General features: G+C 43.2%; 1 protein-coding gene across 1 annotated transcript in view; it reads left to right on the top strand.

Moving 5' to 3' along the window:
- Positions 1 to 26,051, top strand: part of NIBAN1 (niban apoptosis regulator 1) — a 73,498-nt gene that overhangs the window by 26,665 nt on the left and 20,782 nt on the right. The window contains exons 2-5 of the mRNA XM_066625198.1: positions 9,221 to 9,351; positions 12,009 to 12,140; positions 12,924 to 13,038; positions 16,957 to 17,124. Of these exons, the coding sequence (XP_066481295.1) occupies positions 9,221 to 9,351; positions 12,009 to 12,140; positions 12,924 to 13,038; positions 16,957 to 17,124 (546 nt within the window). The remainder of the gene's footprint in view (positions 1 to 9,220; positions 9,352 to 12,008; positions 12,141 to 12,923; positions 13,039 to 16,956; positions 17,125 to 26,051) is intronic.

Here is a 26,051-nt window from a genome sequence, read left to right as displayed (position 1 = left end):
TGTGTGTGATTCTTATGATTTGGCAAGCAGGCCACCACTCTTTCTTCCATAGGACAAGGAAATACAGATGGTCTGATACGAACAATAGTGGAATGGAGGAACTTGGCACTGTCAGATTTACTCGGAGGAATTCAGATGGGGAGAATCCATCTGGAGATGACATAGCATCGAAAGTGGTTTCTTGGCCCAGTCTGTTGAAGGGAAATAGAGACATAGGAGTACAGATTCTCCAGTCTCAGATGCTGTTATGCACATGTGCATCTGCTGTTTGAGAGGTTTTAAGGACCACACAAAAGAAGGAGGAATCCAGTCTGAGCCATTTGAGAACAACCAAACAAGTGCCAGAGGCCTCTCTGTGACTTTTAAAGCCTGGTCACACATGCATGTGAATCACTAGGCTTCTCTTCACTTGATGACTTGCAGCTGAGTATGGGAACTGACTCAACTGAAAGGTCCAGTCTGCCAAAACAGTGGATCATATGGACTCCATCACTAAAGGAAGGGAGGGGAGATTGCACATTTGGAAAAAAACTTAGTGTCTTATTATCATAGGGCCTTTGCTGGAACTTGCATTGGAAAATCCAGCAGAAAATTCAAAATGCTGCTTTTCTTTGGGTAAAGATACACTAAAGGCTAAGTAGTATTCAACTTTCCAGTGCTGATGCAGCCTTGAGATCAGGGAACAAATATTCCTTTCCCTTGAGGAGGCCTCTGTGACTGCCCCCCCCCCCAATTGCAGGATGCAGCAAATGCTCCCTTGGCAGGCTGTATCAGCTCTGGGAAGTTGGATAGGATTGGACCCTTAGTATCCTGCAAATATGTTAGCAGCAGTTCAAAGTATCCCTTAGCATCTGCAGTTCATGGAATGGCAGGCTCTGTGCTGTATGGTTGCTCACTGTTAATGCATATGTATTAATAGAGATCCATTCCCATACACAAATTTAGTTTCAAGAGACCCTGAGGAGGGAGCTGAACCCTGAAGAATGAAAATTCCAACAGCTTCCACTAACAACATTTTGACAAGATATTCCCAAAAGGTAGAAATAGACAAGTACCCAGAAACAGGGACTGCTGCTTGTAAATTGGGACCATTGGGGGGCATATTGGGGGTAGTCATCACAGGGAATGTGTTGAAACCGACCCTTGCATGGCGGTCATTTCATGTGAACCTGTGAAGTACAATCTCATAAAACCAACAAATAATGCTGTGGATAAGATTAACAGAGCACTGCACCAACAGCATTATGCAGCATCAGAACCAAACACCAACATAGCTGGTGTTGCAGAGACATGACGAACTCTGCAGTCAGACATTACTGTGCAAACATTTAGGTTCACAGTGCTAAGCTTTGCCACCGTGAAAAAGCACAACACTGTTATCTGCATTGTCTAGCTTTCCTGCCCCTACAAATCTAGTGGGATATGTCACTAAAACGTGAACATGACAAACACTGTCTCAGAATCTCTAGTTAAATTTAACAGCCATGACTGGCATGGATAATGCCTTAATGCTACCTATCTGTTCTTTCAGGGGACCCTGTTACCCTTTTGGCCTTGTTTGGAGTGTCATTCATTGCCCAAGACTGTAATTCTCCTCTTGTTCAAAGATTTTAAAAGTTTGAAGAGGTTTGGTTGCTAGTAATTTTGGTTAACAATATTTGCACTTAAAATATGGCTGCAAGAGTTGTCTCTAATTATCGCTAACTCTGTTTGGGTTTTTTGCCTAGGGTAAAGCAGTGATTTTGTCTCACCCTTGCTGGCCATTCTTTAGGCTCTGGAGTTTCCAGTTTAGGTTGTGTAAAAAAATGAAAGGGGGATGAGGTTGCATGCAGCATGAATTAGAGTCCAGGCTTGCATTCCATGCTGCCCTAGTGAGTCAGTGTGGGGAGAGAAGGGTGAGTCACTTCACAATTTCTGTTCCTTTTTCTGCTGATCACCTAACTCGGAGTCAGCAAGAAAAACCTACACATGGAAAGGGCAACAAAGCTTATAGAAGTCTGGCATTCCCCCCGTCAAGAAGTACATTAAAAATGATACACATATTACTTGAATGCCACTGATTTTAACTTAAATTCACATTCTGGCACTAGGCAAGCAAATTGCTTTGTTCTGAATAAGAAGGGCTGCTTGTACCAAGGATATCTGACAAGCCGTTGGACTTCATTTGGAGTGCTTTGTCAGTACTAGGGGGAAAAAATCTTGTTTGTCTGATTGCGCACACTTAATTAAGCTATTAATACAAACATTTCTCAAAAGAACAGAAAAATAAAATTTACATTTGGTTCTAATTGCTTTTGTTGTATTTCCCACTGAAATGTGTTTCCAGAACTATTTCGATACAAGCTTCACAAAAGGCCCCATTATAAGACATCAGCATGATGTTTAGTAGTTTCGGTGCTGAATGCCCCCAAAATAGTCCTTGGATTACAGCAGATAGGACATACATATGCTGTGTTACATCTTGACTAAAGTATCATTGCAGTATCTGCTCCAGGGTCCAAACTCACTTTATTTTTGTGCAGGCACTTCAAAGGCTTGCAGTGGTTACAGTCAATCCTGTTCACATTCTGCTTGTCTACACTAGATCCAACACCTGCCATGGGTTCTTGAAAATTGCTTAAAAAATTTTTAGCTTTCATGATACCATATTGCCCATTTAAAGCAAAACAATAAAATTGAAAGTTATGGAAATGGAGTACCATCTATCATTGTAAATTAAGGCCAGAAATGGCCTAAAATTCTGTCTAGAATTTTAGGTTGTACCAGTACTTCCAGTTCAACCATGAGAAGCAAGCAGGGATGGGCAAATCCAGCATGGCTTGACTCAAGTCGAGTCACAAGTCTCTGCCCCATGACTTCACTCAAAACTGAGTCATAACGGGTATTTTCTGAGTTGCCAAGTTGCCTGTTCACGACTTGAACAGACTCGAGTCACGAGTCTTTTTGATACACGTGTCAGGCATGGGGGGAAAAACAAGGCTGCTGCCGGGCTGTGTATGTGAGAGAGACAGTTCTCTTTAAACATTCCCCTGTGCCCCCCACCTGTAAACAGGGCAGGAGGGGGTGGGAAGGACTACAAGAGAGTGGGTACAGAAGCAGCAAGAGGGAGGAGGGTCACATACAGCAGCTGTGAGTCTTACCAGGACAACCAAAACTTTTGCATCTCTACTCAGAAGTAGTCCCACTGTAGCCAGTCATTCAATGGGGCTTCCTTCCCTTCCCCAAAGTTAACAACAGAGCTCAGCTCTTAGCAGCTGTGCAATTGCAAAGAGTGATTGCTATGAACCTCACCCTACCCACTTTCTTGCCTCATTTTTTCCTGGGCTTCTCCAGCCAATCCTAAGACAAGAACCCCGTTGGCTCCACCTCTTGCCCTCCCTCATCCAAAGAAACAAACCAGATCGCCCATCCTTCATCCAATGATCATCGATTCCTTCCTATCATTGATGGGCAAGAGAACCTGCTCCCACTCTTCTGCTCGGATGCAAAAGCAAACATTAACCTTCCTTGCCTCTTGGCTGGAACTTCCCTGCTGCTCATTCAGTCTGAATGATGACCCCAGGAGGTTTTTCACACCGCAAAAACAGTAACCAAGTACACACATGCAGACTCAAGTCTGCACATGTGGGAATGTGTGCCAAGTCAAGAAACCCTTGACTCGAGTGTTTTGGCAAGTCTTCCGTGTGCGTGACTCAAGTATAAATGAGTCAGCAAAAACGCTGATTTTTGCGACTCAGACTTGAGTCACCTGACTCGAATTCCCATCTCTGGAAGCAAGTATCCTAAATGCGAAGTGCATGGTCATTTTCTTACACTTGTAACAGCAGCAGGGGCAGCAGAGCTGGTATTGTGGCTCATTTTGGACATGTTTTGCACTCCCTTTTCTCCCAGCAGTGGACATAGTAGGTGCAGCTTTGTCTGAGCTTAAAATAAAGAGTCTGGTCTTAAAACAGAGAGCTGGTCTGATGTTCTTGTGTCAGCCTGCTGTTAAGGAGTAGAACTGTGGGCAGAAAAGAAGATGATGCCCTACTTGTACTTTTAACCTGAGGATTTTGGAACGTGTGTGTGTCAATTAAAAAAAAAAACACAACTGCATGTAATGTTTGCCCTAGTTTTATACTGTGGGTAATTTATGTAAGTGGTAGGCACACATGGCTTGTGTGCTTGTGGCTTTTCCATTTTTACGAGGAAGGAAGGAACATACAAAGGAAGAACATAACCATGAGACAAATGTAAAGGAAATATTAATATTGCACATTGAATAATTAATGCTACCCCTATGGTTATCCTAAGAGACTTGTTTTTATGGACCTGTGTTTGATGATGGGTGTATCACATGCCTGTAGCCATCAAAAGGAAAACTTGGTTACTTGGTATGTGACTTCTGGCTTTCTTTTAATCCACACTGATAAAAAAGAAAAGAAAAGAAAATCAGCCTAAGTTGAATGGGGATGTGGTGAGGAGGTCAGTTACATGCTTGACCATGGGGACTGGGTAGGTCTGAATATGAAATCCTTACATAGTTTGCTATAATTGATGAATAACAATTTTTGGTTGAAATGTGACTTATTAGGGCCTAGTAATTGCATGGTGGATAAAGTTGTGTAATAAATTTTTCAGGCTCACACGGAAACACTCATTCTGGCTGACACACACTATTAGTGTAGGCTTACTGTTGTATGTGCATTTATTTATTTAACAAATGAACCATCTTTTCAACTAAAAACTGTGCTGACAGCAATATATACATAAAGATAATAAAGCAGTTTTTAAAATGCTGTTTTTATTATTGAACCTAAAAAATGGCAAAAAGAAAACAAATGCCGTTTATTTGCTTTCCTTTTGCCCCACTAGAACGTACCCCAAGATCCTCTGCTAGGTACACACGTTTAGTGGTAGACATATAGTAGCTTCCTCAGCAGACCACACTACAGTATTTAGAAAAGGTCCCCTGAAGATAATTAAAAAAAAAAAATACAAACCTTTATTGCTCTCTAGTCCAGTGGTTCTCAAACTCTCTGGGAGTCTGAGAACCTGGGGTAAGTGCTTGTGAGGGCAGGGACTGGGATGGAGGGATGACCCGACAGCGCCATAGCAATCACGGCACCATGGGCACCCAGGCACATTTCAACATACCTGGAGGGACTGTGCAGCCTCCTGGAGGGTCCTGGAGACTCGCAGCCCCTTTCTGCAAGCCTTCCCTCCACTGCAGTGAGCTTCGACCTGCAGTCAGAGTTCACTTCTGGTTCTGAAACCAGAAGTGGGCTCGAACTGCCAGTCGTACTGCAGAGGGGACTGCGAGCCTCCAGGATCCTCTGGGAGGGCTGCACAGTCCCCCCAGTTATGTTGAAATGCGTGTGCGGCACCACGATCGCTGCGGCACCATTGGAACACCCATTTCAGTTCCAATGTTTGGTTGTGACCCAACACTTTGAGAACCACAGCTCTAGTCTTTGTGAATAAACAGATTACTTTTTATTAATTAAGTAAACAAAAGCTCAGTTTAAAGGTTAGAGCTCTGCCTTATCATGCTATCAGGGTAAAGATTTTAAGTGTATGGTGGCAATGGGTGGTTAGTAAAGGAATCCATATTGGGGAAGAAAGGGAAGTTTTTGCAGGAGTCCTTCCTCTGTTACCATTAAAAAGGATTTCCTTGCATGTGATTTTAGGACTACCCTCAAGCTGTTATTTAAAGAACTGTGAGAGGGGTGAGGGTAACCAGAGGTGTCACTAGGGTTTGCATCAACTGGTGCGAGAGCTCTTGTGACACCACCATGATGGTCCTCCTTCTGTACCAGACCATACAGAATAAATTACAATATCATATGCACAACCTAAATGCAGTGGCATTACTAGAGCTGGTGTAACCCCCATTCACTTTATTTATTTTAAGATATAAGAGTACAGGTCACCCAACAAATCAGCAACCAGCAAAAAACCCATGGACAATTTGATGGCACTCACACAACTGAATAAGAGTTCTAGTATTAAGCTCTGATATGTGGAAATGAGAGCTGACTCCTACTAACGTCTTATTGGTTTCCTGCTGTATCATAATAACCCCTCATGGCTCTTGGAACATTCAGTCTCACTGGTCAGTTGTGAGTTAAGAGAATCCACTTTGTTGCATAAGGCAGTTGTGTTTTCCTTTTCTGGTTTTTTTGGCCATAATGTTTGCTAGAATATAGATGTTTCAATACGGTTTGTTTATTACATTCTGCATTAAACTACCAATTGAATGATATATAACATGATGATATTATTTGAAAATATCAAGATTTTCAGTTTTGGCCAATAAGTGGTGTCACTCTATCTCACACACACACACGGGTGTCACCAGGTACGGTCCTTACCTCCCTGGTGATGCTGCTGAAGTTAACAGACAGGAGAGATGGTGGGTTCTTCCTGCCCTGGATATTTAACTTCTGCCCATGCCCTACTTCATCCTCATGTCACACTCTGACCTTGGCAAGGTCCTCTTCCAGAGATTGTGGGAGGTTCAGTAATTGCATCCTACAATCAGTGCTTTGGAATATTTAATACTGCAAGCTGTCTCTGAGTGAAAATCGGGCAACTCTATCATTCTTCCCCAAGCTAAGATTATTTTCCTTTGCCTCCTTTAACTCTTGGACTGGAAGTCTGTTGAGGCTGGGTACAAGCAGTCTAGCCAAGCAAATACATTGAAAAACTTGGCTGTGATTCATTTTAAACAATTCTTAATGTGCACACCAAAGAATCAATACTAAATTTGGAAATGGGATAAGAGGGAGGCTCATATCTCAACTTTGTTTTGAAAATTGGAAGGGAAAAGGTCTTAGTCTTGTTTCCCAGGCCTTATTTACCTGTGAAATAACTTCAATTTAATGAACCTTTTAATAGGCTTTGTCATATTCTATTCTCGGTGATAGAAGAGTGAAAAACCTTTCAGCACATCATGCGTATACTCAATGCGCAGTGGAGTTTTGTGATCACATATACTTATTCCCTTGGGTGTGGTTCACCTGCATTCTGGGCCAGCCCATCTATGAAGCCAGCTGAAGCAGTCAACTCAGGCAACAGATTGGGAGGGGTGCCCATCTCTATCCACTTACTTGCCTCCACTCCTACTCCCAGGACTGGAAAAGGAGGGAGACAGAGAGGAAGAGAAAAAGTGGAAGGGAGGAGAGTGCTGAGCTAGAACACTGGTGAGTGGGAGGAGCAGGCACTGTGGTGGAGCAGGCACTGTGGTGTGAGTGGGAGGGAGGCAGCATTTGGTATGTCACCTCAAGCATCGGGAGGTCTTGGGCTGGTCCTGCTTGTACTCACTGTATATAACATATAGTCCTGAGTCTCAGCATATATGCCACCAACCGATTCTGGCTGGAGTAGAAAGACATCAGCAACAAAACAGGAGCAGGCCAAATGCATTCTTTGGTACTCCCTATAAATGATTCACAGTTAGGCTTGCTCACTGGTCTGAGCAATAAAAGAACCCTGCTGCTGTCAAGCTGGGTTAAGAAGCAATGAAAAACGATGATTTCTTTAGCTCAGCCGTGGAATTTTTAAATGTTTGAATCCAAGCCTACTGTGATGATTAAGCTCCCATTGCTCCTTTCTTTTCCCCCCATCTGTTTCAGAGTGGCACTTTGAAATCAGCACCCTTGTAGAAAGACTGCATGGTCACGCAGACATACTGTTCTATGAATTGCATGTCTCTTCATCTGGCCATTGAAAAACAATAGATCCTAGCCAATCCACCTGCTGAGATTGGCATGTGCCAGTTGAGTGGCCACTCCAGCTCACCTGACCACGTTGGAGGGAAGAGTGGGGTGCCCTGGTCAACATTTTTGCCAATTGGATAGGACCATGTCCTCATTAAACCTGGGTCAAGGATGCTCATGTGTGTTCCAGCAGCTCTGTCAGAGTGAGTCTGTAGGTGGTCAAGTTCCATCTGCATCACCTGAACTGGAGAAGTGTAATGGAGTCCAAAGCTGATGAATTGTTGCAAATATGAATCAGGACCAGTGATCTATGTAAGGGATTTTATTTTGCGTTGTAATTTTCCTGTAACTTCCTGCTTGTACTTTTGCTGAAGTCCACACCTGGATTCTTCCATCACCCAAGCCATTTTAATGAAGCTGCTAGATGTTTTTCTTTTCCTGTGATATTATCTTACCCCTCTCCTTCTTTGCATTTTTAGTGAACGCTTTGTATTTTAACTCTTCACCTCCCTCTTGTTGGTTGAGCTCAGCCTGAGCTTTGCCCCAGTCTTCTTTGATGAGTAGTTGTGCACTAATTAATAGTAATACTGTATTACTACTTTCTCATGTACTGAAATACTGACATTGCCCTAGGAATGGCATGTAGTCAATAGTAGATGGGAAAGATTTCCATATAATTCTGAACTACCAATAAAATGAGACACTCGTGATGCAGAACACACAGTGAATATCTTGAGAAAATCTGTGTGAGCTCTACTGTCAAGAGCAAAAATGTTCTTCTTCAGAGTAAAAAAACCACAGACAATGAAAATGGCTAAAGAATTTGAAACAGCTGAAAGGAAGCAAAGTTGCAAACAATGACCAGAAGTAGTAATGCATCTTTAAAAAAAACAACTGTATTTCCCATATGGACCAGACCAAGAGTACTTGTGGAAGGCTCTTGGAAAGGTGTCACAATATATGTGTGAGCGTAAATGGATGCATTTAGGTGGGAAGGCCAACTGGAATTCAAAACTTAGAGCTGAGCCCCAAGCAAAATGATGCATCAATGTTTTGAAAGCTAAGCAGGAACAGTTGTGTATGTATGTGTGTAGTATATTTCAATAATGTTTAGGGCTAATAACACCCCCCCCTCCCATTATATAAAAATGAGTACATTTATTGGAACTGGCCATAAAATCTGCACTCAGATATGCTAAAACATGTTGCTAAAATTCCTTATCTTCTGCTGCAGCCAGTCAGATATGAAAAGATTTCATAAGATAAGAGATCCAGTCTTACTATACTTTTCAGAAAAGAGCTAGGAACATGCTAAGTCATTTAGAACAAAAATTTTCCCAATTATACAGTTCAAGGAATTTAACTGTCCCTTCGAGCAATAAGCAGAAACTTCAATTGTTTTACAGTATCGTAAGATACAAGCAATTACCTGCATATAGATCTTTTTACTGAAATTGTTTATAAAGGCAGTTTTGAGAACATCACTGTTGGAAGCCTATATTTCTAACATGTCATTTCAGGAAAGACAGAAGCTGTGATCAAGAACTTCAGCCCGCACTACAAACGCCAATATACTGTGTCCTTTTGCAAGCACATCCAGAATGAGCTGGAACAAAGCAGAGACCTGCGGTCCCAGTTCTTGAAAACAAAGGTAACAAGAAATGTTTGCTATTATGGCCGCATCTACTCTACACTTAAACCTGCTTGAAACCAGTATAATAATCACAGTCCTTGGTTTGAACGTAATAACTGAACAGTGTTCTGGCTGCTGTGGCCAAACCCCAGTCTTGTGTTCTCACTTCTTCCTTTACACACAAGCAAACCAAAATTTGCATTACATTTGAATCAGGCAAACTATGTTTCTTATTGCTATAATTTGAGGTTACAATCCTGATTGGGTAAACAGGCAGAGGACTGGAGATGAGTAGGAACCCAAGAACGGGTTACTAGCAGCCCAGTCTTATGTGGGTCACCTGCTGGTGGCACACCTCCTGCACTGGCACTGACTGCCATAAAGCCATAAACCACTTTGCATTCTGCCAGGAAGACCTGCACCCGTATCAGCACTTTCCCCCTGCCACTTTCTAGAGCAGGTGAGCCAGCAAGGGAGGTGGGAGGGGTGTGGAAGGGGTGTGGGAGGGTGGAATGGGGAAGGGAGGGGTTGAAATAGGGTGGATGCAGGGATGGGTAGATGGATCTAGCCTGAGGGAGGGGTGGGATTGGCAGTTCCATCACTGCTAGTATCCTATCCCTCTTCCGGGACCCTATGTCGTAGTGCGGTTCCAGCTATTTTGCTAGCACAGGTCCACGTAGATTCCCTGTGCTGTGGAGGCTTACCTCTGAGTAAGGAAATGATTGTTCCTTTATATAGAAGAGACCTTTATAACTGCCCACTGCTACCATAGGAGGCGGCAGTTTGCATTTTGGTACTGCTGTATTGGCGGGGGGGGGGCATGATGGATAGGATTGGGCTGTAGGTATTTGGGCCATTTAAACATAAGAACATAAGAACAGCCCCACTGGATCAGGCCATAGGCCCATTTAGTCCAGCTTCCTGTATCTCACTGCGGACCACCAAATGCCCCAGGGAGCACACCAGATAACAACAGACCTCATCCTGGTGCCCTCCCTTGCATCTGGCATTCTGACATAGCCCATTTCTAAAATCAGGAATTTGCACATACACATCATGGCTTGTAACCCATAATGGATTTTTCCTCCAGAAACTTGTCCAATCCCCTTTTAAAGGCATCCAGGCCAGATGCCATCACCACATCTTGTGGCAAGGAGTTCCACAGACCAAGCACACGCCGAGTAAAGAAATATTTTCTTTTATCTGTTCTAACTCTCCCAACACTCAATTTTAGTGGATGTCCCCTGGTTCTGGTGTTATGTGAGAGTGTAAAGAGCATCTCTCTATCCACTCTGTCCATCCCCTGCATAATTTTGTATGTCTCAATCATGTCCCCCCTCAGGTGCCTCTTTTCTAGGCTGAAGAGGCCCAAACGCTGTAGCCTTTCCCCATAAGGAAGGTGCCCCAGCCCAGTAATCATTTTAGTCACTCCCTTTTGCACCTTTTCCATTTCCCCTATGTCTTTTTTGAGATGCAGCAACCATAACTGGACACAATATTCCAGGTGTGGCCTTACCATCGATTTGTACAATGGCATTATAATATTAGCTGTTTTGTACTCAATACCTTTTCTAATGACCCCAAGCTTTTATTGCCACCGCACACTGGGTCTACACTTTCATCGACCTGTCCACCACCACCCCAAGATCTCTCTCCTGATCTGTCACAGACAGCTCAGAACCCTTCAGCCTATATGTGAAGTTTTGATTTTTCGCCCCAATGTGCATGACCTTACACTTACTGACATTGAAGCGCATCTGCCATTTTGCTGCCCATTCTGCCAGTTTGGAGAGATCCTTCTGGAGCTCCTCACAATCACTTGGAAAAGTTTGGTGTCTTCACCACTTGGAAAAGTTTGGTGTCGTCTGCATACTTAGCCGCCTCACTGCTCACCCCTATCTCCAGGTCATTTATGAAGAGGTTGAAAAGCACCGGTCCCAGGACAGATCCTTGGGGCACACCGCTTTTCGCCTCTCTCCATTGTGAAAATTGCCCATTGACACCCACTTTCTGTTTCCTGGTCTTCAACCAGTTCTCAGTCCATGAGAGGACTTGTCCTCTAATTCCCTGACTATGGAAGTAATTTCATCCTTACTGTGGAAGCTATGATTTTGTAAGGTTGCTGCAGAATCTTTTGCATAAGATCCCTAGCAGCTAAGAGAACTAGAATTCCTTTCCCATGGACCATAACTGTTAAACCACTTTGAAACTGGATTAAATATTGCATGGTATCCTGATTAGTGCTTCTGCCATCAGGAGCTCACTGTGCAGATGGAAGCTTCCACCGTTCACATGTTTCATGTACGAGTATTTAGGAGAGTATGCTACAAGGTTGTTTTTACAGACTTTCATTCATCAGATTAGGGATAGATTATGGGATGAGTTTGCACTCTCATTCTGAAAGCAAAAAGTCATTTTCCTGTCGTACCCTTGTGATTAAAAATTCTGTGAAGGTTACTATGTAGATTCAATCACATTCAAAATAAACTTGAGATTATGGTTTATAACTATGATGATCAAAAGGGGGCTGAACCAATTCCCAAGTAAAAAAGCTATGAAAACCGACTAGGCAGATTTTGAGTCTTAGCACCTCTCTTTTCACAAATTAGCACTGAGAAATCTTTCAAGGAGTTGATTTTAATTCTCTGTAACACTTCAAATTTGGCCTTTTCTAGCCTCCAGCAGAATCTAGCGTGAACTTTTATGAAGGAGAATTGTTCCATTTTGCTGAAGACCTGAAGAAATGGAAGGACAGATACGTAGTGATTAAAAACAACTATACTGTAGAAATCTTTGAAAACAAAGAGGTAAATCTTCAATTTATCAAGTGCTAAGGCTTGATCTGTCATGTCCAGTTTTGAAAGTAACTACTAATCTTGGTTAATGATTACCACTAATGGCAAGACTAGTGACTACCAAAGCAAATGATTTTGGCAGATATATCCAGGATAGTAAATGGATTGCTTGTTATTCATTGTTGCTCATTGTTTCCCCCCCCCCCCCCCCGCTGCACCACAGAGCTTACCCCCTGGGTAAGTAATGTGAAAGAGATTTGTGGGTGGCATGAATGTGTCATGCCACATGTAGTGAGTGTACTGTTGCAAAACGCAATTACTGTATAATATTGCAAGCTGCCCTTCATCAAGGCAGTGTGTATTCAGTGCTTTAAAAAGCCATTGAATTTGATGATCAGGCATTCCAAATATTTTCATGATGCATTATTGATTTTATCTTGTGTAACTTATCCTAATTTTGTACATCACAATGAAGTCACCAAACCTCCCAACCCACTGGTAATTTTGTTCAGCTGCCAGACTGACTTCTGTGTTTCATCAGGCCTCAAGCACATCTTTAGAACCAGAAGAACTATTTTTTAAATAAGGAAATCTTCAGGAAGCTGAATTCTGAGCCCAGCATTCCATTGTGTGCTATTTTACATTTTTTTCTTTGCACCCGCCCCCCCTCCGAATTATGACAGGTGCACAGACAGCCCTATCTTCATACTGCATGGTAACCTACACAAGTTGGAGAAATGTCATAGGCTTCAATTAATCTTTTTCCTAACTTTAATCTTTCTTTCTTGACCTCAGGCTTTCCAAAAAGGAGTTAGTTCTAAAAGCTGCATTCTACCTGTTGGAGGCAAAGTATTGACTACAGAGGAAGACTATAACTTACTCTCAGATAAGCATTTTCCTGATCCTAATGGTAAGACACAGCAAGGCTAAGGTTGAACGGCCTCTCCATTTGTCTTTTTCATTGTGATTATTTGTAATAATGCTTAGCATTTATACAGTGTTTTTTGACTACATGTAATATCTTGATACTGTCCTTATGACAATATCATAAGATAAGTATTACTATCGCCATATTGCAGCTGGGGAGCTTAGGCTGAAAGGAACTGGCTAAAGTCATCAACTGAGAATTCATGGCAGCCTTGAGATTCAAACAAGAGAAGTCTTGGTTCCCAGCTCGGTTTCTCAGCCACTGTTAGACAGTGATGAAATTTGCTTACATCTTCTGAAAACTCATACAAACTCATCTCAGAACTGTGGACAGAAGCCCTTTCCTCTATATAAGCTGAGAGTAGTCACCCTCTAGAATGGATATGGATACTAATTTTGTGTTGTCTGGTGTCGTGGGCATCAGAGTCCTCGGATCTGGCTCATAGGTCTGCAAAGAAAAGAAGGCTTTGTGTCCACAGCTCAGAGTTGCAAGAGGAGTCTGACAAGGAGGGAGCAAGTAGTTGGGCAATCCAGCTTCAGAGTACAAGATAAGTAGGGGGTTGGAGAGTTTCCTAATCTACTCCTTTTGTGGGTGGCTTCCCTGAATTTCCCTGTTGGCTCACTTTCCCTCATGTGAGGAGATATGGGGCAGCCCTATACATATGGGCCCCCATATCCATGAATACCCTATCCACAGATTCACTTATCTGTGAATTGAACCCTTCCAGTGTATGCACCCCCACTTGCACGCCCTCTGGAGTCAATGGGAGCTCCACTTCTCTTGCCTCCAGAGAGGCCTCTGCACTTAGCAGAGGCCGAGGACATCTGTCCCAGGCCTCTGCCAAGCTCAGAATGAGCCCGGAGGAAAAACTGGAGAAACTGGAAATGACTTTGTGATGCCTTAGAAGGCATTCAGAGGCCCAAGGAAACTCTCCCAATGCCTAATAAGGCACTAAAAATGTCACTTTCAATTTCTCAGTGAAACTGGAGGTTGCTTTTTTTTTTTTTTGCCTCAGAGCTCAGTCTGTGCTCGGCAGAGGCTGGGGATGGACATTCTTGGCCTCTGCTGAGTTCAGAAGCCCCTCCAGAGGTGAGGGGAGTTCCACTCCCCTTGCTTCTGGAGAGGGGCAGCCCCCTGGGACTGCAGAACGGGCATTCACCCATATCCACAGTTTTCGCTATCCATGGGGGATGGGTGGGTTTCCAGAATGCAACCCCCACAGATAATGGGGCATGCCTGTACTTCCAAGCCTATTCTTCTGTTCATTAGTCAGCAGCAGATCTTTTGAATTCTGTTACCCAAGAGCAGGGGTGCCCAAACCCTGGCCCTTGGGCCACTTGCGGCCCTCAAGGACTCCCAATGTGGCCCTCAGGGAGCCCCTAGCCTCCAATGAGCCTCTGGCCCTCTGGAGATTTGCTGGAGCCCACACTGGCCTGACACAACTGCTCTCAGTGTGAGGGCGACTGTCTGACCTCTTGCATGAGCTGTGGAACTAGGGCTCCCTCCACTACTTGCTGTTTCGTGTGTGTAATGCAGCAGCAAAGAAAGGCTGGCCATGCTATGTATAAGGCCTTTTATAGGCCTTGAGCTATTACAAGACCTTCATTCATTCATATAAATTCATCTTTAATATAAACATTTATGTAAACATACGTAAATTTATTCAAATTTAAAATGTAAATGAATTCCCCCCCGGCCCCTGACACAGTGTGATTTGGCCCTCCTGCCAAAAACTTTGGACACCCCTGCCTAAGAGGCATGCTTCCTTATCTCCCTTTGTCCAAGCCCCAGATTCAACATTTCTGTTGCCATGACAATGAAGGCACTGATGGGAATTGCTCTGAGCTGCTCAGGCTGCCATTATTTGTGAACATGTCCCATTGTTTTCGGCCGCATCAGCGCCACAGAAAGCACAAGCAGGCCCCAACCAGGGTTGGCTGGACCCAGAGTCTTCTTCCAGTCTGAGAGTATTCCTGGACATCCAGTAAATGTTATGCATGAAAAGTTGCATGAAAAAGCTATAAAAAGTAGAAAATACGTTTTCCTAGATGCATTGAAATGGGAACCGAGGCTGTAGTACTCTTAATTTCTTGCAGATTGTGGTGAAAATCTCTGACTTTCTCCATTTTTAAGCTTATTTTCCCACCTATTTTGGACCCCTCTAGTCTCCCAAAGTTTTCTGTGATACTTCATCTTAAAAAGACTGCTGAGACCTGCTGCTGCTATTGTCCAGGGATGTTTTTTTGAGACTCTTCAAAATCAGCACCATGTAAAAAGACTGCATGGCAGAGTTGACGGTCATTTTGTAGATTGCTTGTCTTCATCATATGGATCGAGCTGAGATCATAGCTTAATATTAAGATAATAGCCAACCCACTTGCTAGGGTTGGCATGGGCCAGCTGATTGGGCTTTCAAGATCACATGAATTTGTTAAAGGGCAGGTAAGAGTACCAAGGTGGTCATAAACCATTCAATTGGATGGACCTATGACATCATCAACCCTACATTGATCATCATCACTATGAACCTGAAGTCATGCATAAGGGTGCTTAGGTATGTTGCCCAGTGGTGTGGGAAGCTGTTTCTGCTTCATAAGAGAGCCTCACCTTGCAGTCCAGGCAAATAAATTCTATCCATATCTTCTTTCAGTGTGTGAAGCTCAGACTGGGAAGCAAAGTCCAGGATAATTTTTATACAGAAACAGTTGCAGGGCTGGTGTTACAAGTGGGGCCTTGTCAGGTGTATGCCAACAGTCCATACCTCTGAAAATGCCTACAGTCGTACCTGGCCATGTCCATCATGACCCTGGCAACAAGCCTATTGAGGCTGCTGCTACAGCTCCTTTTGCACAATAAGGGATCTGAGACAATTACTAAGTAATATGGAGCAGTGGCTGCAGCAGACAGAGTTCCCTATGCCATTGCTGCAGTAGTGGCGTGGAGGACTCTCCTCTGTACCCTATCCAGTTTCTAGGGTGGAGGTAGCCAGTGTGGTGTGTTCACAAGCATGTAAAGGGGAACCCATGAGGCTTGTCCTCTGGAAGCTAGTGCCAGCCTGGCAAGTAAGAAGTGTCTTGGTTCCCCAGATCACCTTCCTGATCCTATCACAGCTCCCAGGACTCTTTAAGCTACAGATTAAAACCCTAAGAACATGAGGTATCCTAGAATGGTGGGGAGCCAAATTAGGCTGGGGATGTGCATTGTCAGGTATGCACCCTCAGAGCATAATTTCCCATATAGCACAGCAGTCGCCAAACTGGAAAGGTATCCCGGCACAGCTGGCACTTATTGTTCCACAGGAGAGCCATCCTCTCCAACCTCCAATCTCCCCCAAACTGAGCTCCAGCCCACCATGACAGCCCACAAATCTGGGTGCAATGGCTGATGGGCAATGGAACATGGAAGCGGTGGGCTGGAGGGTCCGTTTGGGGGATATCCGCAGCGGGGAAGGATTGCTCCCCCACAGAATGGTAAGCACAGAATGGTTCATGGGGGGAAGGGAAAAGTCAGAGCACCAGATCCGACCTGTGGGACAGGGGCTGGAGAACCCTGATATAGCAGAAGGAGAGGATGGCAAAAAGACCCTTCTTACACTGCACTGCGTAGGCTTGGAGTTAACTGTGCAGCTTGAGATTCTGCTAGGCTCTAACCCTCTGATGCAACATGGGAAGGGAGTATTTGAGCACTCCCAATAATGCTCAACAGGCTCTACAGCAAGCTCTGAACCTGAGCTATGTTGTACTGTAGAGCAGGAGGAGAAAAAATTACTGCATTTTGACATAATTCAAAACACACTACAACTTAGATCCCTATTTGTGTATAAATATTTGTTAAACTGGGTGGAAATTCTGAAACATACAATTGTTTTCCAAATATATTTTTCTTTTCTTTTTTTTAAAGCTTCCAATGAAAAGGAGAGTACCCAGGCCTTTGTTGTCTTCCCAAAGAAATTTCCAGTCTGTCTCTGGCAACCTTTCCTCAGACACAGTTACTTCTGCTTCCTGGATCCAGAATCTCAGAAACAATTCAGTACATTACTAAATGACTGCATTAGACACTTAAACCATGGTAAGTACAGCAACCTACATTCAAAATTCTTGGTATTGCATCTTTTCTGTTGGGAGGGACAGCTCTGCATGCTTGACCGTCAGTGGCCAGCCCATGAAGTTATTTAACCAGATTAAAATATAGATCTTTATGCCATCACTCAGTTGATTGAAATGTGCTGGGCAAAATAGATTGTTAACTTGTGCACCCACCTAGAGGTTTTACCTCTTTCTTTGTGAATGTGTAGTTCTGGCTAAGATGTAGATGCAAGTTTACCACAATAAAGCAACCTGTTACTTCAAGGGCTGAGGGTTTGCAAACCCTCAGGATAATGCATCATCTAAGGGATCCATGCACACTTCTGCAGTGTCAGGTCACCTGTGGTCTAGAATTGTGATTGGCTGTAAAAGTGAATGTAATTGCCCTGTGCCCTTTTGAAGTCTCTTGGATGGACACAGGTCTCCAGCTTCCCATATCTATATTGCAATCCTAACCAACTTTCCACTGCTGATGCAACTGCAATTCAGCCCCAAGTTGAGGGAACAAATGTTCCCTTACCTTGATGAGGCCTCCATAACTGCCCCCCTCACAGAACATAATGCATGCTACTGACACAGCTGCATCAGCACTGGAACATTGCTTAGGATTGGGCTGTTAAGCTCAGCCAAGGCTTCATTAATAAAGTGAGTTAGCTTTATAATGATTGTACCCCATGTGTATCTGATTTGTAGCAAGGAGGGTTTGAGGAGCGCAAAGATTGTGAAGTTAGAACAGGGCATAAAGTAAGACACTCACTTGATAGTCAATCACCTTGTTCTCTTACTGTAGTTCAGCATGTGGTTCAGTACAGATCCTAGTTCTTGTTCAAAGGTGTATGTATGGTCAGGCAGCGTGTATGAGCCCATGGCTTACTGATGGGCCACTGTGGGAAACAGGATCCTGGACTAGATGGGTTCAATCCAGCAGGGCTTTTCTTACATTCTTATGAGGCTTATCTCTGTGACATTCTTTCTATATGACCAACAAGCCTAGGCTGTTTATGAATTATTCCATAGAGACCGAAGATGGGAGGTTTGCAGATATTCTGGCTGTGGAGGAGAGTCCACTGCAAGATGAGCTGTGAATTTCTTCTGTCAACTAGAAAATCAGGGAAGCTTACATTATAGAGGACTTGACAAAAAAAAAAGAGCAACCTAAACATATGCATTTTTGCTCGAAAGTAAATTTCAAAGCATGCATGACTCTTGAATCTATAAGCCTCAGTAAATAGCCTCTGTAAAATGGCCAGCTGAACTCAATATCCGCTGCTGAATTCTTAAAGGAAACGTTTTTCTTTCTCATGGTTTGTAATCCCAGCGATTCACCTCCTGGAACTTTAGTCATATAGTGAGCTTTGCAAAATACAATCCTTTCTGTTCTACACAGGAGCAGTAATAGCGTGGATCAACTTTTCCTGGCATGTTACCATTCTTGTGTGATTCAAAACCTGCAGCATGGTTCTCGTTTGCTTGACTTCATTTTGCAGAAATGTTAGCAGACTCGCAGTGCTCTTGGCAATCTCTATTCCTTGCTGAATTTCAGCCCATCATTCCAGTGATGTTCTGGCAAAGAACAGAGTAGATGACCTAATAAGTCTTTCCATCTCTTAACTTCTCCGGATTTGTTTCCTGTTCTTCATGCCTGTTGCCTCCTCACTGTATTTTTTTGTCACACAGAACTGTTATATTGCAGAGGGATCTCCCACATGTTATATACAGGTCAGACCCCAGCATCTACAGGGGTTCAGTTCTAGAATCCCTGGAGGCTCCACTCTGAAATCCATGGATACTGGTCCAAGTTTAAATGCCTTTAAAACAAAAAAGTGCAAAAACCAGAGATCCTACCATTTCATGGCTAAACCACACTATTTCTAAGTTTGAGGAACTTTTTTAGCATGAAAGAACACACCTCTAGGTTGCGCAGAGGTTCCTTCCTTCTCCCAAGGTTGCCCCAGAATGCACCGCCCTGATTTTCATACTTTTTTTTGTTTTAAAGGCATTTAAACTTGCCTCTAAATTTATATGCTGGCATTCGCAGTAAGTCAAATCTGTGGATGCCAGATCCATTGATACCAGGGATAGAAAGAACATTGTATTGTACACCAAACTAAGGGTTATGTGTGTTGCCTCTCCAGCAATAGGAGGGTAACACCCTCATTTATTTTATCAGATAGTATTTTGCCCTTCCCAACCTCAGGGTGACTACCCCAGTAAAATAACTAACAACATTAACATCTAGAAACAGTAGTTAAATCTACAGCCCACAACAGTAGTTAAAACCCAAAACCCACAACATCAACAAATAAGGTCAGAGCTACACATTATAAGACACATGGGGCTGCTGTTATTATGTTGTGTGCTTTCCTGACTGATCTTGTTGTGTCACATCATATTGTCTGTTCAAAGCATGTTCTAATTCATAGTGGCCTGAAATTAAGCGAGAGACGGAACTTCTTAGGTCTCTAGAACAGTGAATTCAACCACTTTCATCTTGCAGCACACTGATAGGATGCTAAAATTGTTGAGCCACACCATCCATTTTTTGACAATTGACAAGGCATACCATGCTCCTGGTGGGTGGCTCACATCCCCCAATGGCCCTACTAATAAATTACTGTCTCTCCAGCTTCCCCAGCACACTTGCGTACCATTCATGGCTCATCAGTGTGCTGTGACACATTAGTTGAAAAATCATTGCTCTAGAGAAGGAGATAAGCTGAAACGGGAGGCCCATGTACCCAAAGTCTTGTCTTGATATCATTATGCTTTACATCTTAATAGCTCTGCACTTGGCCTTATGCACTTCTTCTCTTGTGATCACACTGCTGCTTGCACACTCTCTGTCTTAGGGTGCAATCCTAACCCCTTATGTCAGTGCTTTCCAGCACTGGCATAGCAGTGCCAGTGGGATGTTTGCTGCATCTTGCAGTTGGGTGTCACCCACGGAGGCCTCCTCAAAGTAAGGGAATGTTTGTTTCCTTACCTAAGAGCTGCATTGCCCTTATGTCAGTGCTGGAAAGCACTGACATAAGGGGTTAGGATTGCGCCCTTAATTTTGCCAAAGTTAAAACTCTGTGACATATGCTCTCTCTCTCTCTCTCTCTCTCTCTCTCTCTCTCTCTCTCTCTCTCTCTCTCTCTCTCTCTGACATATACTATATATGTCAATCTCCAGATATTTATAACTATCTATTAATATTTGAGTTCATTTATGCAAAATAATAAATAATAATAAATTCTGATCTACCAATATGAGATAGAGCTGAGTGTCATCAGCATACTGATGGCACCCAACAGCAAATCCCCGGATGACCTCTCCCAGCGGCTTCATATGGATGTTAAATAACATGGGGGATATTATAGAACCCTGTGGCACCCCATACTCTAAAGGCCAAGGTGCTGAACAGGAGTCCCCCAGTCCCACCATCTGAGACCTGTCAGCCAAGAAGGAGTGGAACTACCACAAAACTGTGTCTCCAGTCCTCAGCTCGGCCAACCATCCCAGAAGAGCACCAAGGTCAATGGTGTCAAAAGCTGCTGAAAGGTCCAAAAGGACCAGCATGGATGCACTCCCACCATCCAGCCTTTGGCGTAGGTCATCCACCAAGGCGACCAAGGCTACCTCTGTCCCAAAGCCTGGGCTGAAGCCAGACTGAAAGGGATCCAGACAATCCGCATCATCCAAGGCCCTCTGGAGCTGAGACACCACTACCCGATCAACCACTTTCCAGAGAGGGCTTTTTCAGGAGGGGGCGAACCACAGCCTGCTTTGAATGACCCCTCCCTCAAGGATGAATTCACTACCCTCTCTGTCCACTCAACCAGTCCCTCCCGGGTAGATCTAATCAGCCATGCTAGGCATGGGTTCAGTGGGCAGGTAGATGGCCTCACACTCCAAAGGATCTTGTCCACATCCTCAGGTTCCACAAACTGAAAAGAATCCCACACACTGGGACCAACAGATGTCACTGGGACATCACCAGACGTTGCCAATGTGGAGTCCAAGTCGTGGCGAATCCAAGCAATTTTATCTGCAAAGTGCCTGGCAAACGTGTTACAGCAGACCTCTGTGTGCTCCTCCTGATCAACTGGTGGGGTCTGATGGAGGAGACCCCGCACTACACCACAAGAAATTAGATTTCTTGGGACTCAAGCAGCCCTGCAAGCAGTGTGGTGACCTCTTCTGGAGGTGGTTGCTATATCCTGGATACCTGCTTAGTGGTTTCTATAGTGGGAGCATCGGGGTTTGTTTTTAGTATATTACTGCCAGGGTTTATAAAGCATTTCAAAGATCTTTATAATAGGTCACTGCTTGTATTCTTAAAAATTATGTACTCCATTTGAAACAGTGCTACTAGGTGTGCATCTAGTCTAATGCACACACACATACACACAGCATTTTGCTAGTTTTGTCAAAACTCTTTTGCCTTCCATCAAAATTCCTTGGATGTTTTCTGCCTGAGGAGAAAATACTGTACTTGAAAACACACTTCGGATAAAATTTATATGGTAGCTTTAGCTGTGACCTTCCCTCAGTCCTTGGGATAGAGCAAAGTAGAAAATGAAATAAACAATTGAAAGTTATCTTAATATTCAAGCCTCTATCCCACCTCTTGCACTCCAGGCTTCTAACAACTCAGGCCCTGCATGTAAGGAATACTTATTTTAAGACACTAGGAAGTGTCAATGGAACCATCAAATCCTGCAAAATGAAGCCAGTGAAATCCTGCAGATGTTCAAGTTTGTACTTAAAGCTTGCAAGTTTTCAGTTGCTATAAATACAGCACACGATTGCAGGCCTATATCCTGTTTGGAAGTGACCTCATCTGGTTTCTGTTGGCGGTTAGCAGTCCTTTTACCGCATGATCTGGCTAAGGAAGCTTCATAGTTCTGGTTCTTTGTGTACCTAAACAATTCTTCTCTTATTACAATAGATGGTATTCAGTGAAGTCTTAGTTTTTATCCCAGTTCTGCCACGATCATCTCTTAATAAGCATTGTAGGCTTACAATCACAGAACTGCTGTTAGATCACAAAAAGATTGCACAGCATTAGAAACTTACTTAGGTCAGTGCCTAAAAGGCTTGGTTTCTCATTTTTTTTTAAAGTGAGAATTATTTCCTGATTTGAGCTAGCACAGCTGTATTCTCAATCAGTACTGCTTTTCTTTGACATTTCTAGTGTTTCCTCGCACAAGACACTGTAAGTTGAGACTTTGTAAGTAAGCAGAATGTGGTCACTTTCTTTGATGAGTAAAGATTAGAACTGTACTTTCCAACATGCTTTCAAACTTATCACTGCAAGATTAAAACCTTTTTTAAACATGAATGCTGAATTCTTAGGGTTGTTACAAGAGCCCACAGAGTACACACATGCTTAAAGTTGTATGTTGTCCTCCTCTGTGATGTCACATGTTTCTGTTGCAGTTATATGTGCATACAAGAACCATTTGAGTTGAGCAGATGATGTGATTGCTTCCCATAGTAGTACTGCCTTATATGGTTCCTGTGTTCAGAATCCTTAACAGTCTGGAGTGGGACCTGAGGACGCCACCACAATAACATTTGTATTTACCCTTAGCTGTGCTTAAAGAATGAAATAATGCATAGTGCAACTTTGTAGCTGGTCTCTTTCCTGCTTGCATAGAACAAGGAGCAATACCTTCTTCCACATGAGTACCAAAATAGCATTTCTTTTTCTCTATTGAGGCCTTAAAGCATAGATCACTAACTTGTGGCTCAGGTATCTCAAGAAGCGTGGGCAGCAGGAGTTGGGCACATGTAAGAAGTGGGAGGACCTGTGGGCCTTCCTATGATACCGATTTAGGCTTCTGCTATGACCTGTCACTCCAGTATTGTGTTGCTACCTACTTTCCAGTTCTGGAGGACATGGCATAAACACACTTTAACAGGAGGCGAAAAGATACATGCATCATATTTATCTGGTACTATCTCCTATTTTTAATCTTACTATATCATATTTTGTTCTTGACTGGTGGTATGCTTTGGAACTTTCAAAAAAGTTGCCCATCACTGCCTTAGTGGAAAAGAAAAGTTGAGCTGTTCTTGTTTAGAAGAACATTTGTAACACAGTAAAACATCAGCCCAATGGTTCCCAAACCCCTCCAGGGGAGTTGGAAACCAGGTAAGTATTTGCATGGGTGGGGAGGGAGACAGGGAAGGGGGCAGTGACAGTGCTGCAGCGATTGCAATGCTACTGTTACCAAGGGGCTTATTTCTGACCTTGGGGCAGTGCTGGCCTCTTGTAGGGACTTGAAGGCTTGCAGCCCTCTCCAGTGTCCACTGAGACTTCTGTAAACAGTCCTTATCTCTGATCAGCAGCTACTTCCAGTTTTCACTGAAAACTCAAAAGTAGCTGATGATTGGAGATGACCATTTACAGAAGTCTTGGAGGACATTGAAGGGGGCTGCTAGCCTCCAAGTCCCCATAGGAGGTCACCACTGCCCCCAAGGTAAGAAATAAGCCCCTTGGTAGCGGCAGTGCTGTGATCACTGCAGCACTGTCACTGCCATTGGAGCAGGGCCTCTCCCCTTAAGGAGAAAGCCCTGTTTCCGGTTTCCCTGGTGGGTCATGATCCACCAGTTTAGGAACAGCTGCATTAGAACAAAGAATAATCTAAGTTGGTAACCTCCTTATTAAAAAATTTTTTATAATGTCTTAATCTATTTTTTCATGTTTGAGTGTAGACATTACATATACTTCAAAGCTCTGACTTTGCAAGGACATTCAGGTACTGTGAGAAGTTGACACTGAAATTATTACCTACATGTGCAGATAATTCTCATGCTCACAGAAAAAAAAGGAATCACCTGCATGGATTGCTTTGTGAGAACCAGTGCATGTATACATCAAGTGATGATTTGCATGTATGAATGAACGATCACATTTCAAATACCGTAGAGAGAACTTTCATTTTACCCTAAACACCATGTTTTTCAATGGAGATGGTTCATACACTCATCTGCATGTCCTCAAATGTCAAGTAAACAGATCAAGGCCACATCCCTGGCCACACACATTTAATTGAACAGAGGGCCAAGGTGTAAGTTAATCAACAAAACAGAATGTGAAAGTAGAAATGTAGTGAAAAGTACTTGAATTAGAACATCACATTTAGAGGAAAAAGCACTTAACTGTAACCATAAAAATAGTCTTGTTAATTTAACTGTGTTCATCTTTCAAATCTCAAAAAAAATCATGGTAATTTTTTTTTTTTTTTGCTAGCTACAAACTAAATTAATAACTTGCTTGCAGAAAGTGAGTCAAAAGTGAGCTCTGAGGAATGACTCAACATGTAATTGGGCTACAGAGCAGACAAAGCTACCTCATAAATTTGGGTATCTGCCTAGTTACTGGATTCAATGAAATGAAAATGTCAAATGATAAAGAACAATTTTGTAGGGTTGTCTTACTCATCTTTATAAGCATGAATTGTTTTAGTCTGCAGAAGAGATGGAAGGCAAGGCAAGGTTGAGAATCCTTAATGGATTCTGTTCAAGCTCAGTGGTGACAGAATCAACTCTCAGTTAGTGAGCATTATGCAAGTTATATGGCCACATGCTTATTGCAATGTTGCCTTGACTCATTTTTTCCAGTATTTCAAAAAATTTCAGTGATGTAGTAATGGACATTTTGAATGCCTTAATTCTTTTTGATTACTCAAAAGACTCACCATCAAGTGAGTCTAAGTGATGGATAACTTTCTATTCTAGACATTTTGTGCCATGTTGCTGTGTGCCCTGTAATATGCCAGGCCAAACAGTTCAGGCTGTTTCCATCATGGTCTTTAGCACAAGAAAACAGCCTTTGGCAAAATTGATGATCCCAGTGTTCTGGAATTTGCCCTGAAAAAATGACTAATAACCCCAAACACCAGTTAAGCTTATTTTTCTGTCAAAGAAGCAGCAAACTGCTCAGATGTTTAAAGCAGTGATATTAACTATGTATTTTCTGGTAAATGATATGGATTAACAATTTTAAATAGAATTTGATGAGCTGAGGTGTTAGAGCAGTGGTTCTCAAACTTTTCCAGCCCGCTGCTCCCCTGATCCTTGTGGCCATTGGCCACAGCTCCCCATTACATCACCTCACCTCAGTTACCCCCAAAATGGGGATGAAGATGTTATAATTATACTCTAGAAACAAAAAACAGCTGCCAACACTCTGAGGCTGCAAACCTAACCACACTTACCTGAGAGTAAGCCCCATTGAACAAAATAGGACTTACTTCTGAGTAGACCTGGTTAGGATTGTGCCCTGAGTTTGTTAGTAGCACACCTGGAGGGTTTTGGAAAGGGAGGGCGGTAGAGAGAGAGAGAGAAGTGATGAATTTGCTGGGGGAGGGGAAGACTTTGTTTTGTGTGTATCTGCTAATTGCAAACTGATGCAAACTGAGACCCAGAGACTGTTTGGCTGCAATCCTAACCTCACTTTCCTGGGAGTAAGTCCCATTGAACACAATAGGATTTACTTCTGAGTAGACCTAGCTAGGATTGTGCCTTTTATCTTATAATAGCAGCCAACATGGAAAGTTACCCCCCTCCCCAAAAGGAGTCAGGAGGAAAAAGGGGGATTGCTGAAAAGGAATGGGTATTTTTGTTTTTTAATCAGTTTCTGGAGACACAGCCATCAAGAGTGGCTTTTTTTTCTTTTTTGAAGGGGGAGGAAAAAGAGAAAGGTGAAGGTCCTTGGTTAAGCTGACACAGACCCTAAGCCTATGTAGATCTACTCAGAAGTAAGTCCCATTAGAGTCAATGGGGCTTACTTCCAGGAAAGTGTGGATAGGATCGCAGCCACACCACCAAAGATTACACCTTACCACCAAAGTAGATGGGGGCATGCTCACACACATACACTCCAACATGGAGATACCACCCCTATTCCCCCCAGGC

The sequence above is a fragment of the Tiliqua scincoides genome, chromosome 4 (genome assembly GCF_035046505.1).
Source record: "Tiliqua scincoides isolate rTilSci1 chromosome 4, rTilSci1.hap2, whole genome shotgun sequence".
Classification (NCBI taxonomy): domain Eukaryota; kingdom Metazoa; phylum Chordata; class Lepidosauria; order Squamata; family Scincidae; genus Tiliqua; species Tiliqua scincoides.
Note: the sequence above shows the minus strand (reverse complement) of the source record. Positions and strands in the feature narration are given on the sequence as shown.